This window comes from Triturus cristatus, chromosome 12 (genome assembly GCF_964204655.1).
Source record: "Triturus cristatus chromosome 12, aTriCri1.1, whole genome shotgun sequence".
In the NCBI taxonomy this organism is placed as follows: Eukaryota; Metazoa; Chordata; class Amphibia; order Caudata; family Salamandridae; genus Triturus; species Triturus cristatus.
Genome location: NC_140595.1, coordinates 78,473,767 through 78,492,791, shown reverse-complemented (window position 1 = coordinate 78,492,791; position 19,025 = coordinate 78,473,767). Strand labels below are relative to the sequence as shown.

At 44.9% G+C, this 19,025-nt stretch overlaps 1 protein-coding gene across 8 annotated transcripts in view; it reads right to left on the bottom strand.

Moving 5' to 3' along the window:
* The window catches only part of TDRKH (tudor and KH domain containing), a 375,719-nt gene that overhangs the window by 168,123 nt on the left and 188,571 nt on the right, over positions 1–19,025 (bottom strand). For all 8 annotated transcript variants that reach the window (XM_085639768.1, XM_085639770.1, XM_085639771.1 and 5 more), the window contains exon 8: positions 2,294–2,466. In XM_085639768.1, the coding sequence (XP_085495894.1) occupies positions 2,294–2,466 (173 nt within the window). The remainder of the gene's footprint in view (positions 1–2,293; positions 2,467–19,025) is intronic.

Here is a 19,025-nt window from a genome sequence, read left to right as displayed (position 1 = left end):
ACCCACTAATTAGAACCCATCTCCCTTCTTTATCTGCCTGAAATGAAGTTATTTGAAAATTAAATGATTTATTAATAAAAATTGCAATTCCCCTATGGGCGGCATTAGCCGATTCCAGTGTCCAAACATTCTGTATGTGGATTCAGTCTTTCTTGTATAAGGAGTCTCCTGAATTAACACAATAGCAGGGCTATGGCCTTGTATCCATTCATCTATGTCTCAAGCTTTTATTTTATTATGGAGGCCATTCACAATTAGAGAGACAATGCAGATGGAATCTTCATGCATTTAAATAATAAATGCGTCTACTAATCAGCACATTTCCCAACCTATCTTTTAAAGTGCATTGTGCCTTCGTAATAGAGCTCCCTGCCCAGAAAAATACAGGAGTAAACCAAGACTTTTGTAACCAGTTAGCACTTTCCTTTCAAGCTAAAGTCAAAGTAGTCTCAGACTCCTTCATTTCCACTCGGGGAGTAGTCGGTGAGCAACCCAAAGGACCCCCCCACCACTACGATGTAGGTTTCAAGCGAGGAAGGCTTTTCAGCAGTCACTATCCCCTGCCTCTACAACTTTAGCACCATCTCGGTAATGCAGGTTAGGACTATGCTTAATCAGACGAGATCAGGATCACCCTGGGACCATCATTGCAAGCACAGCTAGACTGTGGAACTCACTTCCACTAGCACTGAAGACAGAAAACAATCTACTGGCTTTTCGTGAAGCCCTAAAACCTCAGCTTTAACAACTAGCCTGTCCTCACATTTTCGAACTCTCTGTGCAGGCTTATAGATCATGATGAGCCGCCACGCAAAGACACCTCCAGGTATTAGCGCAGGTTATAAATCTACATTTTATTTAATTTCCCACTATGGGTTGATCCTAAAGCTTACTATCTTGTTACCTTTTCCCATTAGCCATTCCCTGAGGCACCACCCCAACCCAAAACCCACTAAAGTGCACAGAAAAATGAAGTACTTATCCTTCACCAGAAGTTTCATCATAAAGAATCATAATAACCTAATGACGATTCCAACTAATCTAAAGTGCATATTAAGTCTTTTGTTTTATTTTTAACTCCTTATTAAAGTGCCAATGCAAGAATAAACTGCAAAGTGGAGAATGTAAAGTGCAGAGTGCTTTCATGATATTGCACATATGAACAGAGTATAAAGTGCATAATGCATTCTGAGCAAAGGTGAAAAACTAAAACCATACTTGTACATATAGTTAAAACAGGACTTTGTAATATCACCATTGCAATTACGTAATAACCCTTTTCCACCTACTTCTATGATCGACCTTGTGGGTACAGGGATACAATAAGTACCTATAGTGCTTATACAGATTATGGCGCATAATACATAGACCCATATCATGGGGGGGTAGGATAGGGCACCGAGTGTGTAAATGGGGTAAAAAAAAAAAAAAGAAAGGAGAATTCCTCTTCTTGTTTTGATTAAAGTAATAGATCTGCAAGAGATAAGCAAATGTTTGATGCAGCAAAGTGTCAGGAGAGCCCCCCCCCCCCACCTTTAACTAGCATTTCATAAGGATATGTATTATGCTATTTTTGAAAAAAGCAATGTCGGTCTTTCCAACCTTTTAGACTGCAGCCTATTACATCACTTTGTCCCCATATCCGCCCACCTTCCTTTAAAACAGTTTGTGGAAGTTTTCTTGTCACTATACTGAATATAGTGACCTTCTGTCAGCATTTTAAGAGGTTTTTTTCCAAGAAAAGAAGTGAACATTGGCCACAGTAGCCTATTTACCTTTTTGTTTGGCTTTTTAAACAAATAATTATTGTATTGATTTTGTAAACCGTGCTCTATGATCCCGCCTGTGGGTGGGACAATACATCCTTAATACTATAAATGAAGATCCCTGGAGGAAAAAAACGCTTTTTGTTCCGCAACAGGAATATATGATTTTCTATGCCATCCAAATGGCAAGACAGGCTCCAGATAAATAACAGTAACTCTAAACTTGTAACTACATTATTGATTCCCACCTCCCAATTGTAATTCTGCTGAGGTAATTACATGCACACTATATGCAGCCCTGCTCTGATAGATGCAGCTTGAATTGGAGTGTTCATATCTCTAGCTTTGAGCAAAAGACACCAAATGAGAAACGCTTTCTTCAATAAAAGCCATCAAAAAAAATTTACTTTCAAAATCTTACTGGCATTCTAAATTAGGGCTACACATTCAATTTGGCTAAATTAGATGTTCACCCTCCACCTCCTCACAAAGGCAACAGTGAAGTTATTGCGTAGAAGAATTCTTACCTGAGAACACGTAGGTTCTCTAGTGGGGATTCCCCATTATCCCCAAAATCCACAAAGTAGAGATCCAAATTTCCATTCTCCAATAATCCAAGAACTTTTGCTCTATACCAGGACCGATCGGAGGTATAAACCGCAGCTACAATATCTCCCACGTGGACGTTCCGAAGAGAAAACTAGCCAGAAAGAGAAGCAATTAAGAGATCAGAAGAAAGAACTCACATAAAGGCAGCAGCAACCAAACAGTACATCTCAGTTAAGCATAAAAATACAAACAATGGAAAGGCAGGCATCTTGGCAGCACCAGATAAAGGAATTTGAGGATTTTACTTCGGGGAGAGCGGCAATCAGAACATTTTGGGGGCAGGATTAACTTGCATGTTTAAAGTGTCAATGGAAAAAGGGTGTGAAGGGGGCTTGATGGCCAGTGGCAGATTAAATGAGACTATGTAACAAAGCATTAATGTATTGTAAAGCTACTGTTTTCCGTTTTTGTCCTCTGGTATGCTACCATTAGACTAAGAACACCACAAAAGAGTCCCTGGTAATTACTCGGGCTGTGTGCCAGTCCACTGCATTTTTGCTCACCAGGTCACCTCAGTTTAAAACTCAACTTATGCAAACCAGCCTGGGTCCTGCTCCAGTTCAGCCCACAATGTCAAGCCAGGTCCTTTCTGAATAGAATAGGTACACCAGCAACCCAAAACCGAATCTGGCCTATTTGGGCCTCTTCAGTCAGGTACAGCTTGGTTCCATTGGCACAGTGAGCACAGGACCCAAGTCTCGGCATAACCATCGCACTTAAGAAGTCACAATGAAGAATGCAAAAAAGTAATAAATGGAATGCATGCATACATTTCAGCTACTGGTAACTACAAGGGGTCGCATCGCAGTCAATTGTTTTCTTTTTGGCCACCATGCCATGTCAGATTACACACAGACATATACAAAATAGTCTCTGCCATGCTCCAATAGGAACAGTCCAGCCCGAACTGCCAAGTCCCCTATCAACTGGAACACAAGCAACCCAAGACGAACTGCAAATTTCCCATTTAATTATCTCCATCTCCACATTTAAGGCATCAGTGTGTATGGCTTCCAGGTCATGCTTTTTGCAGTTTATTTTTGTTAAATTTGTATTGATTATTTTATTGTCCAACAATATAATACATACTTGCAGTAGAACCCAACATCAATATCGTTTTATCGGCCTGTCTGTGCACACCATTAGACTCAATGAACTGACATGAACTCTTGTGTGGTGAGAGGAGCAAAGGTCTTAAATCTTAAACCATAAATCATCAATTCCAAATGAGTGTACATGTCTTTCAATGTCCATTTCAAACTACTACATACCATCCACCCACTTCTATCCTATCACTCTTCCCATCCCATCACTAGCTCCTCTATCCTCAGATCGCATCATCTTCCTTTGAGTCATCAGTTTGTATATCTACCATTAGAATTCGGAATGTCTGGGAGTCCGCTAGCCCAGTGATCCTGTCCTGCTACACCCCCATATCCTGTTATGCGTTCTCATATGTTCTGACATAGTGCAGTCCACATTCCTCTGCCACAGCCCAGTCATACCAGTCTGCTCTCTAGGAATAGAGCCTGGGTGCAACTGGAGAGAGACAATGTATGGCTTTGTCTCTCTTAGCCCAAATGTTGGGAATGGATTTTGCGACCCCTTTTCAGCATGAGTATCAACAACAAGAGGCACTGTTTAATGTTTACTTCCAGCTATACCACAGTTACACCCACCAACGTCTCTGCACCACTTCAGTCCAATAATTTTCCAACCAATTCCATGTCCTGGTAAGTAGTAGAAAGTCTGCTGGGCTCATAGCACACCTCTGGCACACCTCAGATCTGGCAGGGAAAGTTCCATGCATTCTCGGTGGAGTGAGATAGGTTTGATGTAAACAGAAATTGGCTAATCTGAAATGAGGATTACTTGCCTAGGGCATAGGCTTTGGTCCACTCAGCATCTGCGAGTGGTTCTGGAAGATCAGCATCCCACAGGGTTTATGCCGAGAGACTGGCATTGTTTTTCTTTTATTTAATGCTGCATATAGGCACAAGCTCATAGCTGCTTGATCCTACTTTCAGTATCAGGTCTAGTGTATGGGACTATGCTGGTTCCACGGGAACATCTGTCCAGACCTCCCAGACAATTCAGTACACCTTTGCAACTTGATTGGAAGATCTGTTGTGCCTCCTCAAAAGTAATAAACTTAATGTCTATATACAGGAGACCTAATGTCCGGCATCTCCCTGAACTCACCATCCTACAGTCATCACCTTCTGCATGTCAAACTTTTCTCCGTCACCACATGTTCAGCAACTTAGCATAAGGCAAATGCTTAAAGATATACTTGATCGCCCCCTCCCAGGCGATGAAAGGAAGGTTCCTCTGTCATGAGATCCACTCATAAGGTAATCAGGGAGTGCATTGCTCTCCACCGTCCTTTTCCTAATTCAGGCCCTCAGAGCACCAAAAGGTTGCATATTGCAGGAGTCCAGGCATAATACAATTGCAGATCCTGCAGCCACAGGCCACCCATTTCCTTGTCCATTTTCAAGGTCTAAGGACCGAGTACTTCTCTTGCACGCCCAAACAAGGGAAATCAAGAGTATACTTCTCTCCCAAAAAATTGATTGCAGTATCAAACACACAGAATTCTGCAGAATGTAAAGGCCTTTGGGCAAGACCACCATTATACTAACCGCTATTCTGCCAGTAATTGACACTGGCAAGGTATTCCAGAATTATGTGGACTCTAAGGCACTGCACAACCCTACCCATATGAAATCCATACTACCTAAATAAGTCAGTTCCTACCACGGTAAAGTTACATCAGGATGGTTCAGCAGATCTCTCCACCAATCCAGCTAGCGGGAAGAGCACTTTTTGTTTCCACTGATATATAGCCCAAAGCAGCACCAAAACTGTCCAGCGCTTGTAACGGGAAGGCCACCGACACACATGGATACTGCAAATAGAGAAGTGTATCGTCTGCATACATTGATACATGCATTGCCTACCTGTATTCCCCAGTCCGCTTGTACTCCACCTAGATGTATCGCCAATGGCTCCATTGCTAATGCAAACAGTAGGACGGTCACATTCACTGTTTTTTTTTTAGGTTAGGCACGGGGAGATTAGGTGATTTGGCCAGAAGCACAAGATGTTGAGCGTCCCTACCAAGACTAACCCGGTTACCCATTATCCACGTCAACCACTAGCAGTTAGGCCACATCTTCTCCCCTAAATTTATTTGCGACGGCTGTCACCATAAAGGTGTCCTACCATAGCAAAACACCGATGGAGTGATTATCACTGATTTGCAGAAAAGGTGCCAAGGATTGGGGTAGCCCTGGCTAGATCCCCTCTTAATACAAATCTTCTCTGACAATTCCCTACTGATACCAATTTTCTGCTGAAGGGGATTTTTAGTTCGCCACAATTCAGCCCAAAAAAGCCCAGACAGCAAGTCATTGCCACCAGTGTGTCATCTTCCAAACCCCCAAATGCATTTTTGACATGCAGGGAGAGAAGCACTGTCTCCCCCACGTTCCTGGCAATATCAATAAGATGGAGCACCTTTTTCTTGTGCACTGTGCATCGGTTGGGCACGAAACTAGATTGATCCAGGGGGAGGGGGGGTCAGTGAAGGGAGAAGCTAGTCTAGCCTATTTGCCAGGCTCGTGATAAAGATCCTGGTGTTTACAATGAGGAGAAGGACGGTCCTATTTGACCCATTATTGAACAAGTTACTTCCCTTCGTTAATGCCTTATCTGGTGGAGCTTCCATCTAGCCTCAGATTCTTAACCTTAACATATCCTCAGGCATCAGTTTAGATCCGGAAGAGTTCTGAGCAATATCCCTTTGTGCAAGTAGGGGGTTCTGTTCGACTCCGCATCAGCCACGCTGGAAGGGACATGCACAGTACCTGTTTAGATGCCGGCAAGGTGGCGCGAGTTACTTTTGAGACTTTTCGCATCAGGACCTCAGAGCTATGATGAGAACTGACCACAGTTGTGGAAGAAACTACAGCCATGAGAATGTTGTCGCTTATACTACAATCAACTTTCAGAGCGGGGAGGATGGGCTGGTCGGTAAGGAATCTGCAGCTAGATAGTCTCTCTTCCAGATAAGGCATTACCAAAAGGTAAGTAACCTGTTCATCTGACAGACATATAGTCGAAAATTCCTTACCTTGCAATAGATACCCAAGCAATGCTTTCCCCGGAGGTAGGTCTGCGAAGCCAATTTTAAATCAAAAAGTCCTGTAAGATTGAACAGGCGAAGTACCATTGCAACAGACCCGACTGTCCAGAGTAGTGTTTGATAAACATGTGCAAGGAGGTCCATGCTGTTGTCTGACAAATATCCAGGATCGAGACACTGCAGAATGTAGTGGTCGCAGCCTTAACTCTGGTGGAATGAGCAGGCAAATGCTCAGAACGTTGCTTCTTGGCCAATACTTAGCAGATCTTCATGAAAAGCACAAACCATCTTGAGATAGTCCATTTCTACAAGGCCTTCCTCTCCTTAGCTCCCATGTGCTCCAAAAAGATTTGATTGCCCACCCAAAGTCTTGTGTGGTCTAGGTAGAACAACCACACTCTTTGTGGGTCCAGGCGGTGTAGTCTCTCCTCTTTGGAGGGATGAGGCAGAGCAAAAAAGGTAGGCAGAGTGATATTTTGGCCTTCATGGAAGGAAGTCCCAACCTTCGGAAGGAACTCCCAAGCCTAAGAGGGCATTTTTGCAGAGGCTAAAAGGGTGCCACGCATCAAGGTGAGAACAAAATTCAGATCACACTGGGGCATGATGAATGACCTGGGGGAAAAAACAAGAGCTGCATGCCTTTAAGAAACTTAGTCACAACAGGTGACTTAAATAATGAATGTTGGGCTGGCAACCGCAAAAAAAGCTGAAATGGCTGAAAGATAACCTTCAACTGTGCGACAGAAGATCCTTTTGAAGGAGCAGCTTGATTGGAGGGCTGATTGTGATACTCAAGAGCTCGGGATACCAAACTCTCAGTGCCCAAGCGGGAGCCACAAGATTAACTTGGGCCAGTTGTTTTGGATTTTCTTGAGAACTCTGGGCAGGAGTGGTATTGGAAGTAAGCCCACTTAAGACGAAAAGCATCTCCGCACAAGAGTTTCCTTGGAAACTCCAGCGTGAAAAACTGCTGCATTCTCGGCAGTGGCAAACAAATCTAACAAAGATCCCCCGCCCACAGCTGAAAGTCCTTGCACCACTTCCGGATGGAGATGCCATTTGTGATCTGCTAGGCATCTTCGGTTGAGTTCATCCGCTCTGGCATTCAGAGAACCTACCACATGGAAATGCCCTGGCGTTCCAGTCATGTCCAGAGATGCAGAGCCTCTGACAAAGGGTCCACGACACCCACCCGCCTTATTTGTTGCAGTACCACATGACAGTGGTGGTGTCCGTGAACACCTGCACCAACCTTCCCCTGATCGAGGGAAGAAAGGCTTTCAATGCCAAGCAGATAGCCCAAAGCTCCAACAGGTTGATGTGGAACTAGGACTCCGCCAGAGACCAGAGTTCTCTCATCTTCACCTTTCCCAGATGGCCACACCATCCCATAAGTGATGCATATATCACCACAGTCAACTCTAGTTGGAGAGGGGTCTGCCACTGACCCAATCGTGGTTTGTTAGCCACCAGTGCAGATCTTTCAAAGTTCCCTTCGAGACTTGTACCATGTTGGAGATGATGCTCCACTGGGACTTCAGGTCCCACTGCAGAGCCCGCATATGCCAACAGGCACGAGTCAAAAACAGGATTCAGGAAGCCATGAGCCCCAACAATCTCAGGGTCACTCACACCGAGATCTAGGATAGAGGCTGAAACATTAATATCATATACCTTGAATATCCTGGACTCGCTGATCGAGAGGACAGGCCCGAAACAGAACTGTGTCCAGAACAGCTCCGATGAAAGGGAGCATCTGAGAGGGAGTCAGGTGCAACTTTGGCACGTTGCTAGTGAACATCATCAAGAGCAGAGGGTTCGCTGCAGTCTGGAGGTGAGAGACTATCTTCAACAGCCAGTCGTTGAGGTAGGGAAAAACTGAAACCCCTTACCTTTGCAGATGAGCTACAATCACAGTCATCACTTTCATGAACACCCGGGGGGCGCCGGTAAGGCCTAAGAGGAGCACGGCAAACTGAAAGTGTTCTTGGCCCACCGTGAACTGCAGGCTGGACAGAGATGTGGAAATTTGCATCCTGCAAGTCAAATGCTACCATCCAGTCTCTCGGGTTCAGGGCAGACCAAACTAGTGAAGGAAGTGACCTAATTAGGACCACTCTGGTCACTCGGGACAACCTTTCAGCCTTTCAAACAAATGACGAGTCGGTCAGACAGAATACAAACCAAATGTATTTATTAGAGATACACTTGAGGGGAGTCCAGTCTGACCAGCCTCCTTAGGTTGCTGCAGAGGGACTGACCCCCGCCAAAATGGTAATACCAGATCTACATTTCCAGTACCCCAAAAGGCACGCCCAGACTGGAATTTTCAAGTTAGTAGCTGGTGAACAAAGAAGAGAGAAGGATGAGCTGCGGTCCTGAGAACCAGGTACATGCTATCTCAGATTCAAGGTTACTCTGCCTGTCTCCCAGAGTAGGACCAGGCCTATCTAATGGGAAAGGTATGCATTGACAGAACAGTCCATTAATTAGTGCAGCAAAGCTCAACCTTGGAGAAATAGAATTGAGGTTGCTTTCTGCTGAGGCAGACAAAATGAGACAGAAGCTTATTTTCGATCATGGTACAACATGGCAGCTGAATACAAAATGGTGCTGCAAATGCTAACTTAAATTATACAATGCATAGGGAAGTTGACCAAAAACAATTTCCATTCCAAGACCAGCATGACATTTTGACTTACTCCTTTTTTTCAGGAAGAGACAGAAGCCACAGGTCTAGGATAGGACGAAGGTCTCCGTCTGTGTTGGGCACCAGAAAGTAGAAGGACTAGCAACCACGGCCTACTTCTAATGCCGGCACCCTCTCAATGGTTCCCTTGGCCAAGAGAGCCATTACTTCCTGGTGGAGTAAGGAGAGGCAGTCCTTAGTCTGTCGATCATAAGTGGGTGGCATGGGTAAAGGGGTAGTTGCAAGGGGGAGGGAGTAGCTCCTTTGGACTATTTGCAAAACCTAGCGATTAGATATTGACCGCCAGTGGTACAGGTGATTGCGTATCTTGCCTCCCACTTGATGCCTATGATGGTCGGAGGGCAAACTAAAGATGTTTGGAGGCTGCAGCTGCTGGGGGTGGGGAGGGAGATAGGTGGACTAACAACCTCTGGCTACCTGTCCCACGTTTATAAGACCCACATCCTCTGCCAGGAAAAGGCTTGAAAGGTGGCTGGGAGGGTATGGACGCAGTTTGAGACCTCTTACGTGGCCACGAAAGGGGCGGACTCGGAGTGACGAGTAGCCATAGACCAGCCCAAGGACCTTGCTGTAACTCTGCAGTCCTTAAAGTGCTCCAGCACGGAGTCTGCCTTCTCTCCAAAAACACGAGAGCCAAAGGGCATGTCCAAAAGCAAGGCTTAGACACTGCCTGAAAAACAAGTCCGTCTCAGCCAGACGTGGCGCTGCAGGGATCATATCTTAGAGAACTTTGCTGCGTCTCTTGTCAGCAATAGCAGGTGAGACTTTGGCCTCCTCCGGGACCATGGGCAACACTTGCACAACTGAATCCCAGATCGCAAGGGAATAATGGCCCTAAAGGGTTCACCGACCACAAGGTTGGCAGAAGAGAACATTGTCTATCTAAAGAGGCTTGAACCACCAAGCTCTCTGGGGTGGGGTGCTGGGTAAGGAAACTGGGGTCCCGAGGGGCAGGGTGTGGGTGGCGGGAAATTGTCCTATTCACAGGAGACTTGGATCAGGACACCATTAGGTCAGTAAGGATTTCATTAAATGGTGGTAAGAGTTTAGAGGGGGCCACTCCCGGCTGAAGCACTGGCCAAGACAGTTGTCTGGGTGCCACTGCGGGCAGCTGAAGGTCCAAGACCTCAGCTGCCCTACGTACCACCATTGCAAAAGAAAAGGCTTCCTCCTCCGTAGCTACAGTAGGAGTAGAGATCAAGCCAGTGTCAGGCAAAGTGTCTAGCCTATTGACCTCCACCAGTTCATTATACCAGTTTTCCTCCTCAAAGGGATGCTGGTAACCATAAGGGTCCTCAGACCTCTCCTAATCCTCTTCGTCTCCAGGCCTATCAAGAGTAAAAGGCGCTGGCTCCACTCTGGAGAGCATGGTCCCAGTCAGCGCCAAATCTGGCATCAGGAGATACCTATCCGTCTCTGTGTCAGAGATGGGAATGAGGATGGCGTCGCAGGCACAGGCGCCAAAGGTGGTCTTGGTCTCGTTGACTCCGTTCTAGATCCAGCAAGGGATCCATAAGGCCCAACTAGTGCCAAGGGCAAACCAGCCAGCATGGATCGAGTGGGGGCCCCTTCTGAACCCATGGGACCCGAAGGCACTCCCGAGGAGCCGGGCAGCCCAAATATAAGGTGCATGGCTTCATAAAATTATTTGACCTGGCAGTGGGCTGCTCTGGCTCCTTAAAAGTCAGAGAAGAGCGAAATCGGCTCAGGCTCTGCCGAAGCACGAGGCAGAGTGCAGATGCTCCCACACCTCGTCAGACGATTTTGACTGCTTGGATTTTATATGTTAGTGGAACTTAACTGATTTCCCAGACGACAAACACCGGGTGAGGCTCTGTGAACAATTTCGGGACCTTCCTCACAACCAGGATCTTGAGCATCAGGGGTCGTCTAACAGCAGGTGATGAGCAGCTTAAGGGACTGCTTCCTCAGCACCTTCGGATGCATGGCGCAACAGTCCACACAAGTCTTCGAGTCATGGTCACACTCAAAGTTCAACAAACACACCAAGTGGGGGTCTGTCACAGATCTGTCTGTGACAGGTATCACATGGCTTGAAACCAGCTGGTTCTTGGGGGACATCCTCACACCAGGAGAGAGATCTCAAAAAGAGTTGCCAAAAGTCAGCAAAATTGCCAGTCAAAAAATACCAGAGGGTAGCTCAGACCTGTTCAGCTCCACCTTGCGCGAAAAGGAAAGAACAGTTGTCAGTGTGCCATGGTGGCACCTATAAGGGTACGGCACACCACTTCCGGTGCAGCCGAAGTGAAGCGGAACAACGCCACCTACCGGTGCACGGGGATTCTCCTAAAAAATCTTCCAGATCCAGTTGGAGGCCTGGGGAAATTCTAAGGTAAGGAATCTGCAGCTAGTCAGGTAGAAGTCTTCGAGTTTTGGGCACCATGGGTCCAGCTATCATCTCACCTACAAATGCCTTTTCAGTATGCAGGGAGTGAAGCACTGTCTCCCTCCCCCTGGTTCCTAGTGATAACAATAGGATGGAGTGCCTTTCTGTTGTCTTCGGCCTGGGAACAAAACTGGAATCATCTGGGTGGATCAGTGAAGGGAGAACCTCATCTTGCCTGTTTGTCAGGATCTGGGCAAAGTCCTTGGTGTGGAGGTGTTTTTATTGGGTTTTGAACACCATGGCTCAGCCATCGAGTGGGTGATCCTCTATCCCATCCCTAAATAAATTCAAGGGTCTGGGAAGAGCATGGTAATCTGTGGGAAAATAACTTTTAAAACATGGATAATAACTCATCAGGCCCCAGCGCTTCAGCAGATGTTAAGTTGTGGTTTATAGTGAGGATTTGCTACGCTTTTACCAAGCCTTCTAATTTCTCTCCATCTCTGACATCCACAAGAGGTTGATGAAACCCAGATTAGCCTTCAGTTCATCTGGGTCAGAATTCTCTCGAAACTAGGTCTTGCCCGGTATTTGATTCGTCCCTTTGGTTTGCTTTTACCATGCACATTTTATTTCAACGTGTGCAATAAAGGTTAGATTTTGTTGGGCTTACAATTTTCTTGCCAAAAGCCTGCTAGTGTTATTGCCACCGTAATGGAATATATCCCCTACGTTAGTGAAAATGTAATGTGCTCTATCGAATTCTGCTGTCCTTGTTTGGCCCCTGACTACAGTTAAGCATCTCCAGTTAGCCTTAAAAGGCTAGTTTTCTTCTGCCCGGACGAGGGCCGCTGGGCCTCTTGCATTCTTTTTAAATGGACAGTCCCATGAATAAAAGACCCTCAAAGTACAGCTTCGAGGGAGTCTTATAATTATTTAACTCAGTCTCCCCTGTGTTATTATGGTTAATATATTCTATTATTAAGGTGTGGATCTACTCAACTATTACGGAGTCACAAAGTAGGGATTTGATTACATGTGAAAACTTCCTTGGGATCCAGTCACCCTAGATGCACCAGAATATTGCCCCAAAATGGTGCTGTGGTAAGAAGGTGGGGGTGGCACTGGTCCACTGAAAAGGGATACTTAACTAAGTGCCTATCATGGAGGACATACTCAATCAATATTGTCAGGATCCGTAGGTGGAGCGCCGGCCGAGACTACGCGCCTGCCGAGACTACGGTTCCCAGAACCCTAGGAGTAGTGTGGGAGGAGCCACGGGCATAAAAAGCCCGGAACGTACGCACGACGTTGTGCGTAAAAGATTTTCCTGTGCTGACGGGCGGCGACCCGTACAACACTTTCCCGCTTCTTGGAGTCGTAGGGTGAGCTGCATCGTTTGGCCGAGAGCTTCGGCGTTTCCCGACTTCAAGTACCTCGAAGCCCTGTCTCAGGGTCCTGTGTTCCCGGCAGAACGACTGGGAGCTGCTGCACCTGTTTGGCCCAGAACGTCGGCGATTCCGCATTCGTTTCAACGGAGAGTTGTCTCCGGTTCCATAGAGTCACTGCCGATTGACGGGGAGTTGATTGGTTTCACCAGAGCAGCGGAGCCTACCGCAGTCATAGCAGGAGGGTTCCGAGATTCCCGCTACCCCCGGCGGCACCCGAACAAGCAAACAGCAAGTATCCAAAGAGTGGGTGTGTCGTTGACATACCGGACGAGCAATTGTGCTACATCAGGCGTGCAAGGCCAGCTGGCCGTTGAAAGTTGTTTTTTTTGTCATAGACTGTCCCATAATTGGTCTGGAGTAAGACCAAATTCTACCAGTGTTTGACAACAGAGTGAGAAGTCAAAAAAGTAGCCTAGAGGAGATTTCTAATGCCTAGATAGGTGGGGTGTCATTTACTTTACTTCCTTTTTTGGAGCTAACGCTGGAGAGAGCATCCAGCAAACTTAATGCTATATTCAATACGAGACTAAAACATAAAACCCACCAAAGCATCAAGGCGGAGGGCTCGATTCTCGAATTAATGCCTTCTGTGTATTAACACAGACCTAGTGTCCTGTTAGGTTCCCCTGAGTGCGTGCAGTACCGTCCATCACTAATTAGCTGAGAAGGAGATAGCCAACCCTCTCTCTCTTAGATGGGTGTGTAATAGGAATGACCCATACCTAATGTGTTTTCTATTGCTTAGTTGATGTGATGAAAGTTGTGTATGGTTACTACAAGAGTGTTTCTGATGACATAAGGAGGCTCTTCATCATCAAGAGACAAACCAGTGAGAATTACTGAGAGTAGGTATTTACTGTCTCGCATTGTGTTATGTTTTGTTTGTTTTTTTTTTTTTTTTTTTTTCACTATGGACAACTGTAGTCTGAGACTGTATTCCCCATCCGGGGGTACAGTTTTATCGCGATGGTCCTACTGTATTAGCGTCAGTTGGAATATCAAAGATATTGACGGAAACGCCTCACTCACATAATAGTGACATGCTTCATCATCGGCGTTACCTCCACACCCAGATAAGGTGATACTATCTGGGCGGACTCAACCATAGATATACCGGGAGTTCTGATAAGTAGGTCACTGGTTTATGAGGCGAACCAGATTTTTTTGTTGTATTCGTTAAAAATATCTACAAGTGTACCTCCTCTTGATCCTTTATTCTGAGGCACTTGTGATATAGATAAAAGCCAAATATTGGGGTTTTTTTTTAACCTTCTTGTGTTCAATTATACCCTCTGTTTAATGCCAACATGTTTCGGCCCTCCCTAAATTGCCCAGTCGGGTCTGGGGCCTTCGTCAGGGCGTGGTGTTAATACAGCCTACTTATGAGTCCTAATTTGGGCTTATTACATGTGTTCCATGCACACCAAATGTGAGGCCTAATGCACTCACCTGTATGTCTTTTGTTCGAACTCCAGTAGTATTTCTATAAGGAGTAAAAAAGATCTCTTTAAAATACACTCGCATCTCTAGTTCAAGTATATCATGACTACTGTGCAACTGTAGTGCTCATAGGTTTTTCAATGATATCGAGTGATTTGGTGCCAACTGACTAAGTGCTCACTAATCAATTGTATGTGAGACTATTTGTTCGTGTTGCATATTTTTATGCCATCTCCATTACATTTGCAACCTCAAAAAAGACTTCCACCGCCTTAAGCAATGCTCTAATCCATATTTATGATGTTTGCAGAAAAACACAGAGTTCTTCTTAGTTTATAGGGGACATATCCATTATTTACCTATGGGTTCCGCATAATCTGTTTGTAAATCAACTCATCCGAGTTTCAGTTGTGCTCACACGTGCTCAATTTTTGTGTGGTCTTTGTGTGCTCTTATCCATAGGTTGTAGCCGCGTGTTGAGTGCTCATAACTCTATTTATTGTGTGTCAAGAAAACTACCACTTCAATAGAAATCTAGCATCCTGCTTGGTGCAATGCTCACCTACTGGTGGATGCTAATTAAGCATCATGCAGGCTGGAGTGTGTCAAAGGTGGCGTCCTGTAGTCACACACTGCATTAAATAACAAAGGTTTAGTTGTTTCAAACATCCTGTCTTAACCTTTCGTTTGAGTGTGTGTCTCCAAAGTCTTCTGAACTCACACAGGATTTCTTTATATATTATTTACACCCCCTTCTATAATGCATGTCGGGTGAAGGAAGGGGAACTCATGTGGACAGTATTTTCAAAGTCCGCTCGTTTCTGTTCTCCCCCCTTACTATGGTGATTTATAACTTCAGTCTTATTGCTAAATTTATGTTTTCACTGTAATTGCCGCCCTCAATTGGCTACATAATGCCCGGTGGGTCTTCTATGTTTGCAGAGTACTCGTGTGATTTCCCATTCCACTTGTCACCGTGAGCTGATTTCACGTGTTTCCCATGGTATCGCTAAATTTACGGTTTCACATCCAGGAGACAAACAGTGGGCGTGTCCCCCGTGTTACCTCTAAAATCCAAGGACCCGTACACGTCTTATTTGACCCTTCCACTACACGCATTAGGTACTAGCATGTTACTCGCCACCCCTCTTAGATTTACATAAAAACAGCAGACTCATAAAACAAGCAGTTCCCAACTTACTTCGTCAAGGATCCGCCACCGCCGATCTGCCTAATACACCACTCGCCTGCCGTCGAATGGTGATGGCACTTCCTCGGCTTGTTTTTAAACCTTCCTCTCAATTGGTTTAGCTGACGCTCTTTCGCGTTTCGTGTATCCTCTATCGTCACTCAGAGGACTGCTCGACACGCGAGAGGTGCGGGATCATGGGTATTGTAGTTTTCTACGGTTTCTCGTGATTTCTATGGACGACCCTGAGTTATCGAGGAACTCAAACATGAGAGATAATGTAGACCTACCAACCAAACCTGGTAACCAACAAAAAATGAAAATATCTACAGAACTGTACCAAAGAGATTATACATTGATTCAGTCAGTCTCTGAGTACATTTTCAGTAAGCGGGAGTAAATCTCTGTGTGCCGGTGTATATAAAATTTAAACACATGATCTATTACCATAATTATCACTAATGCACACAACCCTAACAAAAGCGCTTCAGTTCCGGAACACGATCAGGAGCGCGCTGACACAAGAGATAAGGGATCGTAGTAATGGTGTTTCCTAGAAATCACGAGAAACCGTAGAAAACTACAATACCCATGATCCCGCACCTCTCGCGTGTCGAGCAGTCCTCTGAGTGACGATAGAGGATACACGAAACGCGAAAGAGCGTCAGCTAAACCAATTGAGAGGAAGGTTTAAAAACAAGCCGAGGAAGTGCCATCACCATTCGACGGCAGGCGAGTGGTGTATTAGGCAGATCGGCGGTGGCGGATCCTTGACGAAGTAAGTTGGGAACTGCTTGTTTTATGAGTCTGCTGTTTTTATGTAAATCTAAGAGGGGTGGCGAGTAACATGCTAGTACCTAATGCGTGTAGTGGAAGGGTCAAATAAGACGTGTACGGGTCCTTGGATTTTAGAGGTAACACGGGGGACACGCCCACTGTTTGTCTCCTGGATGTGAAACCGTAAATTTAGCGATACCATGGGAAACACGTGAAATCAGCTCACGGTGACAAGTGGAATGGGAAATCACACGAGTACTCTGCAAACATAGAAGACCCACCGGGCATTATGTAGCCAATTGAGGGCGGCAATTACAGTGAAAACATAAATTTAGCAATAAGACTGAAGTTATAAATCACCATAGTAAGGGGGGAGAACAGAAACGAGCGGACTTTGAAAATACTGTCCACATGAGTTCCCCTTCCTTCACCCGACATGCATTATAGAAGGGGGTGTAAATAATATATAAAGAAATCCTGTGTGAGTTCAGAAGACTTTGGAGACACACACTCAAACGAAAGGTTAAGACAGGATGTTTGAAACAACTAAACCTTTGTTATTTAATGCAGTGTGTGACTACAGGACGCCACCTTTGACACACTCCAGCCTGCATGATGCTTAATTAGCATCCACCAGTAGGTGAGCATTGCACCAAGCAGGATGCTAGATTTCTATTGAAGTGGTAGTTTTCTTGACACACAATAAATAGAGTTATGAGCACTCAACACGCGGCTACAACCTATGGATAAGAGCACACAAAGACCACACAAAAATTGAGCACGTGTGAGCACAACTGAAACTCGGATGAGTTGATTTACAAACAGATTATGCGGAACCCATAGGTAAATAATGGATATGTCCCCTATAAACTAAGAAGAACTCTGTGTTTTTCTGCAAACATCATAAATATGGATTAGAGCATTGCTTAAGGCGGTGGAAGTCTTTTTTGAGGTTGCAAATGTAATGGAGATGGCATAAAAATATGCAACACGAACAAATAGTCTCACATACAATTGATTAGTGAGCACTTAGTCAGTTGGCACCAAATCACTCGATATCATTGAAAAACCTATGAGCACTACAGTTGCACAGTAGTCATGATATACTTGAACTAGAGATGCGAGTGTATTTTAAAGAGATCTTTTTTACTCCTTATAGAAATACTACTGGAGTTCGAACAAAAGACATACAGGTGAGTGCATTAGGCCTCACATTTGGTGTGCATGGAACACATGTAATAAGCCCAAATTAGGACTCATAAGTAGGCTGTATTAACACCACGCCCTGACGAAGGCCCCAGACCCGACTGGGCAATTTAGGGAGGGCCGAAACATGTTGGCATTAAACAGAGGGTATAATTGAACACAAGAAGGTTCAAAAAAAACCCCAATATTTGGCTTTTATCTATATCACAAGTGCCTCAGAATAAAGGATCAAGAGGAGGTACACTTGTAGATATTTTTAACGAATACAACAAAAAAATCTGGTTCGCCTCATAAACCAGTGACCTACTTATCAGAACTCCCGGTATATCTATGGTTGAGTCCGCCCAGATAGTATCACCTTATCTGGGTGTGGAGGTAACGCCGATGATGAAGCATGTCACTATTATGTGAGTGAGGCGTTTCCGTCAATATCTTTGATATTCCAACTGACGCTAATACAGTAGGACCATCGCGATAAAACTGTACCCCCGGATGGGGAATACAGTCTCAGACTACAGTTGTCCATAGTGAAAAAAAGTTGTATTGGGAGAACGCAACTGTTAGATTCTTTCTCTCACTCTCCACTCGTGAAAAAAAGTTGTTTTGTATGTTAACTTTCTTTACAGGTTCTACTCCCCGCTGTTCCCATCCTTCCATCGCTCGATTGCTCCAGTCTTCCGTGCCTTTAGTGCAGGAAGTTGGTGACGTCGAGAGGTGGACCCCATATAGCGTCGCCCGAATCCTGAGGAGTGTTTGGACCTGGGACTGATTCTTGACAAATATAAGCATGTGAGAAGCTGGCTTGGTATATAATGCACACTTAAGTGAACACCCTGCACCAATCCAGACAACCATTATGGTGATTTTTAGTTGACTTCGACAATCTTGGGCTTCCTAGATACTCACCATGGGCGTTTCCTTGGGTTCCAGCACTCCTACATCTTTTAGGCAGTCTTGACTTGAGTCGTGGTTCGCATACCACTATTTTAGTATATCGTTTGGTCTCTTCCTGGTGACCACTGTGTATTTCGTGCTACTTACCTGTTTCTATTGAAAAGTATTGTGTGCATTGTGTATATCTCCGGCTCGGAGATATCTGTATGTGTTAGTGTCTTATAATAAAGACATTTTTATAAATACACTGTGTGGTTCTTTTTCCATTAGGTCTATACCAATAAGATTATGTTTTGGTAAAAGAAGCTGCTTTACACTCATTCTGGACTAAGCCTGAAGACTGCTCTCCACAGCTACCACTTAAAGAGCTTTCCAAGGTTGTCCAAGTCCACTAAAAATCACCATATACCTTATTGGTATAGACCTAATGAAAAAGAACCAAACAGTGTATTTATAAAAATATGTATTTATTATAAGACACTCACT